Source organism: Gobio gobio (assembly GCF_949357685.1).
Source record: "Gobio gobio genome assembly, chromosome: 6".
NCBI classification, from domain to species: domain Eukaryota; kingdom Metazoa; phylum Chordata; class Actinopteri; order Cypriniformes; family Gobionidae; genus Gobio; species Gobio gobio.
The window spans coordinates 45,705,254-45,715,977 of NC_137102.1; the positions used below are offsets into that span (position 1 = coordinate 45,705,254).

The 10,724-nt window shown below is 37.2% G+C and overlaps 2 protein-coding genes across 3 annotated transcripts; one reads left to right on the top strand and one right to left on the bottom strand.

The window, feature by feature from the left end:
* Nucleotides 1-2,797: 2,797 nt before the first annotated feature.
* Nucleotides 2,798-9,856, bottom strand: trim55a (tripartite motif containing 55a). Of its 2 annotated transcripts, none has more exons than XM_079818832.1 (10): nt 9,357-9,856; nt 8,355-8,527; nt 7,694-7,871; nt 7,488-7,583; nt 7,203-7,348; nt 5,517-5,604; nt 5,354-5,376; nt 5,128-5,252; nt 4,784-5,040; nt 2,798-4,114 (listed from the first exon to the last, which is right to left on the bottom strand). In XM_079818832.1, the coding sequence occupies exons 1-10, from the start codon at nt 9,474-9,476 to the stop codon at nt 4,034-4,036; spliced, it is 1,287 nt and encodes a 428-aa protein (XP_079674958.1). In that variant the 5' UTR covers nt 9,477-9,856; the 3' UTR covers nt 2,798-4,033. The 2 variants fall into 2 exon arrangements, with proteins under 2 accessions (XP_079674958.1, XP_079674957.1); XM_079818831.1 differs by having other exon boundaries at nt 7,694-7,874.
* crha (corticotropin releasing hormone a) lies at nt 3,198-3,614 on the top strand (the record flags this gene model as incomplete). The annotated part of the gene is made up of 1 exon (XM_079820470.1): nt 3,198-3,614. The coding sequence occupies one exon, from the start codon at nt 3,198-3,200 to the stop codon at nt 3,612-3,614; it is 417 nt and encodes a 138-aa protein (XP_079676596.1).
* Nucleotides 9,857-10,724: the final 868 nt, after the last annotated feature.

Genomic DNA, 10,724 nt, shown 5'->3' on the forward strand with positions numbered 1-10,724 from the left:
CGATCACTCGCCAAACTCGCTACAAAGAGTTTGTTGTCTCTGCACCAAGGTTACTCACCGAACGTTCGAATGAACGTTCGAATAAATGACGTGACAATGTCTGTGAATGATGGGAGACATATATAGGCTGCTTCGTTGGATTAAAACTGAACTTGCAATACAAATACAAAGTGACTAAACATGTTTCATTCATAATTGTTCATACACGTAGGCCTACATCTCCGTTGTAGCCTACTTTTGTACTGATGTTCATCACAAACTAGTTTTACTATTATAGGTAGGCTATAGGCCTAGCCTATATACTTTTTTTTAACATTTACAGCTGCTTAAACGGGAGTTAGAGAAGCTGCAGATCATAGCATATAGTGGGATATACGTAAGGGATAATGTACATCCAGACGCAGAATAAACCCCGACAGAGTGATCAGGGTCTTGCGTCACTCTAAAGGGGTTTATTCTGCGACACGTCTACTTGTCTCAAGAAAATTATACACGAAATATTGTCTTGAGTTTATATATTTTATTGGCACTTACGCAAAGCTTCAGCGAAGAAAAACTGTTCAAAACTGCTTTAAGCCTTTATCCATTGCTGAAAAGATATGTTTTACCATATATGTTGAAATTAATGCTGAAGTCTTCCTCTGAAACCCATGGTGGTTAAAGTCCCTGTAAAGTCCCAATTCAACATTTTCTAGTAACTGATCACATCTACATTTTTCAGTTGGCCAAATTGAATTTCTGTTGATTGAATTTGTATTGCTATTATCAGGGCTCTACATAGCGACCATTTTGGGCGCCCGAAAATTACTGCGTGCGACTGTGAAAAAATATTTAGGCGCACCGGTGCGAGTGACCCGATCGATTCTCATGAATAAATGTAGCCAAATACAATCGGAATAAAATAAAAATAAAAACTACAACTGCCAAAGTGCATCAACACTGACTGAGCAACAGTTGCGTTTCGTTCTGCGATCGACTGCTTGTCCTGCCTTCTGTCAGCAGAGCATGTGCAAAAAACGTGTGCAACGGACTACGGACCGTGTACGTTTTGATAGTTTGATTTCCTATTTGAAATGAAATAAGCAGAAATGAGAAAATGGCTCCTTAATTCGTTTTTTCGTTTAAAAAAAACGAAAAAACGAGATTTCGCCTTGATTTTTCGTTTTTCGTTTCACGGGTAAAAAACGGATAAATTACTTCAAAATTCGTTTTCCACATGTGGGCGGGCGGTGATGAGACGCCCCTTTCCGCTGATTGGTCAAGCAAATCTGAGCATGTGACGTCATCAGCCCTTCCCCAGTTCTGTGTAACAAAATAATAGTCTTCTTAAACTGTACAGGGCATGGGCTTTCTTCTGTGCAACTTAACGCGTTTCACAGAAAAAGTTATATCAGAAATATCACATATTAATCTGCACCCAGCCTGATTTATTTAGCTGTGTAGAGTAGGCTAAATATGTGTGGTGAAGCTGCGCAAGACAGCGAAGAGCGGGTGTGACCATGCAATGTTCAGACAAGTGTTATACGCAGCAGTCATAACTTTTCTTTACAATACGCTCGGTTTTGGACAAGGGATGGTCATTGCAAATACTGTAGGCCTAATACATATCGGCAGAGGGTGGGTAGCGATGATGGTGATTTTAAATTTTACTGTAACTGTAATCAGAGCCGCGAGCGAGGAGATGACTGACAGGACGATAGCGGAGGCAAGCGCAAAATAACTTTTGTTTATAAAAAATATTGATTTGTTTAATGTAAGAGTTTGTCTTTGTTTTATTGTTGTTGTTTTCAATTAAATAATAGTGAACCACAAACTGAGCATTCGTTTCAAAGAGGAATTTCCAAAGTTTTTTTTTTTATTATTATTAATGTGAGTATTTTGTGTCATCCGTATTCGTTTTTTTTTTTTTTTTTTTTTAATAAAAGTTTAATATTATGTAGGTTTTTTTTTATTGTAGGCCTACAATTTTTTTGGAGTTGAGTTTTCATTAAAAATGATAATGCCGGTAATGATGGAAATTCATGCGGGTATGCGGGTGTATCGTGTAATTTGCTTATTCGTTTTGTTAATAACGATATATATAATAGTATATAATGTTAATAATGTTTGTTTTGTTCAAAGAGTGGAGGAAGATCAAAATAACCACTACAGCTGCTGAACGTCATTGACAAATCTTTTCTTGATGAATGTATGATAACACAAGTTATGGTGTTGTCACAATTAATCAGTGGGAAAATATCCAACTTTAACGTTGCTAAATGGCATCTACACAATTATGATTTTCTCTTCTATTTAAATGCACATTTTAATTTTAGAAGAATTCTACACACTTTTTAGAGAACGACGTAAATTGTTTGACGTAAGTGACGTAAACTGCCCTCCCCTCGGCGTCCATCAGCTGATTGATTCATTAACACGAATTAAGAAAGACCCGGTAAATTCAGAGGAGAATGACACTTGATTCAATCTATAGTGTGACACTAAACACAGGACGGAATGCTTTATTTACTTGAACCGCATCCAATTATTCCGCTACTCGTTCTGTCTTCTCAGGAATAAAATCATATAAATAACCCAGCGATGCTCGCGCTACACCGACAGCAGACTTTCACAAACATCTGGAGAAAACCTGAGGTGAGCATTAACTCAACACATGCCTTTTACGAAATTACATAAATAATAACTTTTAGCTATTCTAATGAGTGTGTATGTGCTACATAAGAATGATTTATTTATTTTTTTTAAATCTGAGATTTCTTTTTTGTTCGTTTTAAAGTAAAAAATAAACCAGGCTATAAGATTTTGAAAGGATTTATTTTACAAACAATACACTGTAAAACATCATTTGTATAGCTTATAGGGAAATCATCTAAGCTGAAATGCTGCTGCAATTAAAGAAAACAATAAATACCAAATGTTTTCTCAAACTTTTATCTGATTTGTAGGCCTAATAAAAAGCATTGTATTAAATGTGAAATACAAGAACTCAAGCTACCTTGCAATAGCCTACTTAAGGAAATATGGGTATGTAAATTATTAATTTTATTTACATTATGTAGGCTATATATATATATATATATATATATATATATATATATATATATATATATAGTTTTATCCATACATGAAAGAAAAATCAGTCTCAAACAATGCCTACTGTATATTATTTTTATTCAGATTCGCGGGAATTTCCCTCAATGAAGCTGCACGTGCTACTCGCTGTGGTGTCTCTCGGTGTCTTCGTCTCGCTGTCCGAGTCCGCTCCCGGACACACGTACACGCAGCTGCCGGTTATGATGCGTTTAGGAGAGGAGTACTTCATCAGGCTGGACAACGCAGCTCAAAGCCCGCACGCGCCCGACCGGAGATCCCCGTCACGCGCCGAGGCATTTCAGCTGCAGCTCACGCAGCGGCTGTTAGGAGGTATGGTCGGTAGTGTCGGTAACGGGGTCATGAACAACTTCGTGGAACGCGAGAGCCGGTCTGAGGATCCGCAAATCTCCCTGGATCTCACTTTTCACCTGTTGCGCGAGGTGCTGCAGATGGCGCGAGCCGAACAACTGGCCCAGCGCGTGAGCAACAACCGCAAAATTATGGACGCTTTAGGAAAATAGTCATAAAACAACAATTACACAAATGTTTAGTTCCATTTCTAAAGTAATATAAGACATGTTTACGGTTTACCCTTGGACTTGTGAATAGCCTACTTTGTGTTTAGTGTATTTTATTCCGTTTGGCTTGCCTCTCTTTTAATGTATCCCCCCCCCAAATTAACATTATTAACATATACAAAAGAGAAAGTTTATACACCCATTCATAATCCTTTATTTTCCATTTTATTCAGCTACTTCAGTAAATATGTGTATCATTTATATTTAACAGTGTTTTTTATCTTTTCAAATTCCTATGTAGCTATATAATGTAGTCTATATGTATGATTGTCAAAGTAACAAAATACTAGCTATGAAGTAGCTACAACAGGTTTTTCTGGAAGGTCACTGGGATGCTGCAGGTTTACCAACGTAGTCTGATTTTATTTGGGCACATTTAACCAGGAAAAAGAGAAAACATGACGTGGTCCATCCTCAGATGTCTGGCTGGGCCCGGCAGTTACCTAAATGTATGGGAAAGACGGAGAACGTGAGATGGAGATGGATAGACAGATAAATGCAAAAGTGGTTTAAAGGTGATATGTGGTCGGACATGTAAATCTATAACATCCATCTGTGGTCACATGAAATAAAGTCAAAATGTAACTCAGGAACTGCGATTCTGGTTTCATCTTCATGGCTCTTTGGGAGTTTGACTCAGATTTGAAGTACCAGTCTGTTTATTATATGTTTTAATCACAGGGACATTTTAATAATGGACAGTCCCAAGTGGACCGTGTTTGTATTGTTCTGTATGGTATTCTTTAAGTATGTATTTTTGAAGGCACTTGCTGTTACAGCCAAACCTCTTTCTAAATGTAAAAGCCCATGTTAAAAATTAAACTTTTGCGATATTCACTGAATTACACTGAAACTTTATTTAACCAAAAAAAAAATTTAATATCACCAATTTGATTAATATAGGCCTATTTAAAAAATTAAGAATGAATTAGAAAGGTGTCCATATTTTGGTATCTGGGGGTCATGTTTTTTAATCATAAGGAATCCCAACTTCGTCTTTTACAGTGTCTTAACATTAAAAACGTTACTGACCATTCCTAAAAAATATAAGGTAATCACAATTCCAAGGCATCACAAATATGAATGAGATTAGAGGAGGGAGAAACACTTACCTGAGCTGCGGCATCTGTAGAAGGGTTGTGACTGGAGTCTGGAGGGGGCGTGAACAAGGGCGTGTTCTCTGCCGGGTTGACGTTCACTGATTGGTTGGGTTTTGATGGTATTTGGGAGGAGTCTGCTGTCATTGGTGGGGGGTTTGGTACAGGGGTTTGTCTCTGCGGAGTGGGTGTAGCCCCTGAAGATGCTTGAGTCTCAGGACTAACAGTTCCTGCTAATTCTTCATCATCTTCATCTTCATTGTCGTCACCATCTATAATGAGAGAAAGATCTCTTATAAAGAGACAGATTCCAATAAAACCTTTCCTGACACTTTGGGTTACGATTAGAGTTAGTTTACCCCTGGTAAAGTCTATACTGAGAATTGCTCTTCGTTCAGGCTGGAAGTTTGCAGTGAAATGATCCATATTCTCATATCCACGCTCCACCTTTTCTAAATGAGTCACATTCCTGCCTTCTGCAATCCTGACATGAAAGAGACAGAATTAATGTCATGACATAAAACAGAAGTGTCTGAAACAGGAAATGTTTAGAATCAGTAAAATGGTGATTTATTTGAATCTTACTTCTGTAATAGAGGCTTCGTATTCTGTAAGAGAGACATTTAGATTAGAGACTTCATACTAAAATGTGCTTTCTTTTCTAATACTTATCATTTTATATAACACAATAATTGTTTGTTTGCTTTTTAAGAAAAGAAAAATGCATGCAATAAAGAACTTTGTAGACCTGCAGGAAGATTGCCATCTCAGATTCCTCCATTGTCTGAATTCCTGTCTCCACTAGTTTGGCTGCGTTATCCAAGTGTTCTCTGTACCTGCACAGGTGATTACTGTGATTAGCCGAATTTGTAATCATACACACATGCATAAACATAGTATTGGAAAATAGAGCTATTATGATGTGGATATTTAATGAGCAGCTATTATTCATCTACCATTCAAAATGTGTAGGTTTAAGTATCATTATGCTAACAAATGCTATATTTATTAGATCAAAAATACAGGGGGGAAAGTAATATGAAATATATTAAAATAAAAAACGTATTTTAAATTGTAATAATATTTTTAAATGTTATTTATTCCTCTGATTGCAAAGATCAATTTTCAGCATCATTACTCAAGTATTCAGTGTCACATGATCCTTTAGAAATCATTATTTTTCTCATCATTTTTGTGGAAACCAGGATTCCAGGATGCTTTGGTGAACAGAAAGTTTAAAAAAAAATGCATTTATTTGAAATAAGATAAAGGTCTTAACTGTCACTTTTGATTCAATTTAATGCATCCTTGCTGAATAAAAGTATTAATTTCTTACTCACCCCATACTTTTGAATGGTATATAAAGTTATAGGTCTACATATATAATAATAAAGTATATTTAAATTCAATTCAATCTCAAGCCACCTTCGCATAACAGCCCTTAATCCCGCCCTCATGGACACATTTTATATTTAATATTCCTTTAACTTCTGTTAAAAAAACAAAAACAAAAAAATATCAGCAAGTCCAGAGAGCCAAAACCTAAAAATGTGGTGACATCTGGTGACCTATGATGGTATTAATTTCTTTTTAAAGCTAAAATATCAATAGCCACTAGATGGCAATATAACTCAATGGCTGCATATGGGCTGAACTCTGTAAACCAATGTTTTAACAATTATTATTTTATTTTTTTAAACTGTCCGGTTATTGGCTCATTTAATTCCTTTGTTTGTGTATGTATGAGTGACTGTTTTTTATTTGACAAAAACAAAAAACTAAAACTCACTCTGTTATAGGCTCATTCAATGGCTTTCAATGCAATGCTTTTGTGGATTGTGTGTGTGTGTGTGTGTGTGTGTGTGTGTGTGTGTGTGTGTGTGTGTGTGTGTGTGTGTGTGTGTGTGTGTGTGTGTGAGTGTGTGAGTGTGAGTGTGAGTGTTAGCCACATTGAGAATGTCGTATAGGCTCACTCCTTCATTTGTGTGTATGTATGATCTGCATTGTGTTGGATTTATTGATTTTTATTGGACAAAAAAAAAAAAATGCTGCAAAAAAATGATTTTTTTTCCATTCATTCCTAAGGATGCCCATTTTTGTCCACAAAGGCAGAATTAAGGACTTTTTTTTTTCAAGCACTTAACATTGTAGAATCGAGTAAATTTTTTTGTGTGTGTTCAGGTGGCAAACTTAGGAAAAGTAGCCAAGTCTTGTACCGCTCAGATCAAGGAAAGTATTTAAAAAAAAAAAAAAGATTTTGCCTTAATTTGTCCAGAAGATGGCTTTAGGGTTAAAGTATTTTTCAGAATAGCAGCTGTTCCTCATGATCATTTGTCACCTGTTGAAGACAATTCCCTATCATCACGAATGTGACCTTCGATATTACCATACTCTTTCTTTTGTGTATAGAGTGTTTTTTTGTGTGTCCATGTACTTGCGCTGTAGGCTGCTGATGTAATCGAGTTTCTCCTGCTGTTCTGCAGTGATCTTCAGGGTGAGATCTCCTCTGCGCTCTTCCAAAAGAGCGTACAGACGATCAAACCACTCACATACGCGAGACTTCTGCCTACGGCCATTTTCCTACACGCAAACACACATGTTCTGGAATCATTACTAGGACCGTAATGTAAGAAATCCAACTGAGAGTTAAGATGCCATGGAATTGGTCAACAACACAAAAAGAATCAGTCATTGATATTGATAATACACAGACACTGACCTCCACAGATCTGCAGCTTTCCTCTAGCTGACTGATGATGCCCTGAATTCTGTCATTGTTGCCAACTAACAAAGCAACGCCATCAGACAACTCGGTCTGCACACACACAATCACAGAAATATAAACTGATCAATCAACATGAGAAAGAATACAGATGTGCAGAGAGGCGGTAATAAAAAAGCAGAAAAATAGACAAAAAGTCTCACTTTCTGGGTCTCGTAGACAGATTTGAGTGGAGCAACCTCACAGGACTGATGACTCCCAAACACTTTACATAAGGAACAAGTGGGAACAGAGCAGGTCACACAGTATATATTAATCTTCTCTTCCTGATGCTCCTCACACATCAACTCATCATTCTTCACATCTGGCTCAGGCTTACTGCTGCTGACAGAGAATCAGAGAGATTTGACTTAAATAGTCTATCTTGAAAAAATGAAAATGAATAAAAAACAACAACAAATGAAACGCAACAAATTTCCAAGCAATGAAATACCTCCCTATAAAAGCAACTGCTTTTGTTTAGTTTAATTTTCATACGTTTGCATCCTCTACTGAATACAATTAAAATGTGAAGTGCACAGTGAGAGAAAGTAAAAGTCTAACTGCTGTTGCTCATGTTGATGTGTTTCCAAATCTGTGTGTTGGGGGTTGGGGGGGACTGATAAACACAGAAGGTGTGTCTGAAATAGCTCCTGTCACATTGGCCTACGTATAAATATAGTCCAGCACACACACAATCGACCATGTGGTAGAATAGAATAGAGAGGAATGTCTGAGTTGCAACAGGATTGCAAATGATTAGACAGCATAAATGATTAAGAGAAGGTGAAATTAAGCTGAAAGTCTTAGTTATATTAATAATACCTGCTAGATTCCTGTTTATACATATCTATGATGTTCTCCACCAGCAGGTTCCTCTGCAGGCCATACACCCCGTGTCTATCCAGAACCACTTCATGCCTACAGGATGGGCAGCGGAACCGGCCGCCTGAACCCAGTGAAGAACCTCCTCGTGTGGGCAAGTAGGGGTTTGAGGCCTGAAAAATACACACAAATATATTTGTTATGTATATATATATTGTTTTTGCTGAAATTATTCCAAATTGTCCTCACAATTACGTACGATCTCAGACATGTAGATAAAACAACATCTTAATATGTTGACAGAAAAAATATTACTTTACCAGAAATGATGAGCAAAAAAAGATAAGTTAGGATGGTAATATTAAAAAGAAAAGAATTATAGCCGTAATGGTGATAATAATAAAATATAATAGGCTACTCATTAAAGTATTTTGTCTAGCCTAGTACCAAATCCAGCTGATTTTATATTACACTCTTCTTTTAACTATAAACACACAGAACTTAAAGATGTTACATTTGTTCCCAATCCAGATATTACCTCTTTTATCAGTTTTCTTTTCATAAACCTAATTCTTGAACAAAAGGTCCCACTCCCTTTACTAGTAGCTACCAAGAAATGTGTGTATTACGTCTGGTTTCAGTGAAATGATCAAATCAACCCAGTTTCCCCATAACTTATAGCCTGTAATATATCACTCATAACCTATTAATAAATGATCATAGCTGCTGATTTGTACTCATTGTAGGAAAATCCGAAACTGGTAGTTTTGGAATATGTTAGGGAGGATTCTAGCTAGTCTAAACTGGTTACTCACTAGCTTCAAGCTAACCATTCCAAGCAACAGACAACCTGGGACCAGTAATATAGGCCTACCGGCTGGTCATACCAGCTTCTCAAGGTATTTTTTAATTATGGGTGAAATATCATGTTCCAAAACACTATAGCTTTAAACATTGTTATCTTTAAATTTGTACGTTTAATTGTCTATATATTGGTGGTACCTGAAAGATGTCATTGGCACATTTGCGGCAGAGGTTGTGCTGGCACGGTAAGATTACCACCGGCTTGGTGAAGATCTCGAGGCAAATGGGGCATATCAGCTGCCTCTCCAAACTCTCCATGGTTTCGCGCGTTCTATGGCACCCTGCAATCCAAACCCACGCTCATCACGCGGAGCGTACGAGCTTAGCGAACACACTCCAGTGTGTGTTGTATTTATTTTTATTTTCTTTCTAAATAAATCCAGTTGTAATGCTGTCTCTCCGTGTGGCACTCGTAGGCCGCTCCGTCACCTTCCTCCACGCGCTTGTCTGGTCTGTTTTTAGCATGGGTACGTAAATGTTGCCATGATTACGTGACCATATAAGAAAACAGCACTGCGCCAGACCGGGCAGCTGTCTGCCCCCACCACTGACCGCAAGCCTCCCCTACCCGGGAATCACACGCTCACCCCTGGAAAGCAGCCTGAGCGTGCGGCGTAAGAAAACCACAACACTCATCTGGTCATCCAACACTCATCTTTTCCCATAGGTTATACGTTTAAATCTTAAGTCCAATTTTAACAACAACAACAAAATATCTTAATAGACGATTTTCTTGTTAAAATTGGTGTTAAGTCTACTAGCTGACATAGAGTATGCCTATCTCGGCACTTCCATGTTTTTATACCATGTGTTACATTGGAATACCATGTAAATACCATAGTAGCCTAACTTAATATAATTTGGAACACCATAATTTCAAACTTTGGGAAGACTTGACTGTGTTTATGTTTTTTTTTATAGTTTTTTTTAAAAACTTTTATAGTTTTAACTCTTACGTTTATGGTTTTGTAGACAAATATGCATTAGGCCTATTACTAAAACTAACATTTTTTAAAAACATATCTATTTATTTATAGACAGATGGATGGACCAGATAGGCCTTACAGGGAGTGCAGAATTATTAGGCACGTTGATTTTCTGATCATATTTTTTTTCCAGGCACATTTGACCAATTCCAAACCACAGTAATCCTAATAACTACTATTGATTTAGATGGATACTAAATACTAGTATCCAAATACTAAATACTAAATCAATAGTAGTTCTTATGATTACTGTGGTTTGGAATTGGTCAAATGTGCCTGGAAAAAAAATATGATCAGAAAATCAACGTGCCTAATAATTCTGCACTCCCTGTATGAATGAAAAGCATTCAAGGTGCTCATCATACATGGGAACTCCTTCAACATCCCACCACACCCCTTGGGTGCGTCTCAATCAGCCCCCTAGCTCAGTAGTCAGGGCACTGATCAGGGAGTCAGCCCATTGCCTTATGTCCTGATCAGTGCCCTGACTACTGAGCTAGGGAGCTGATTGAAATGCACC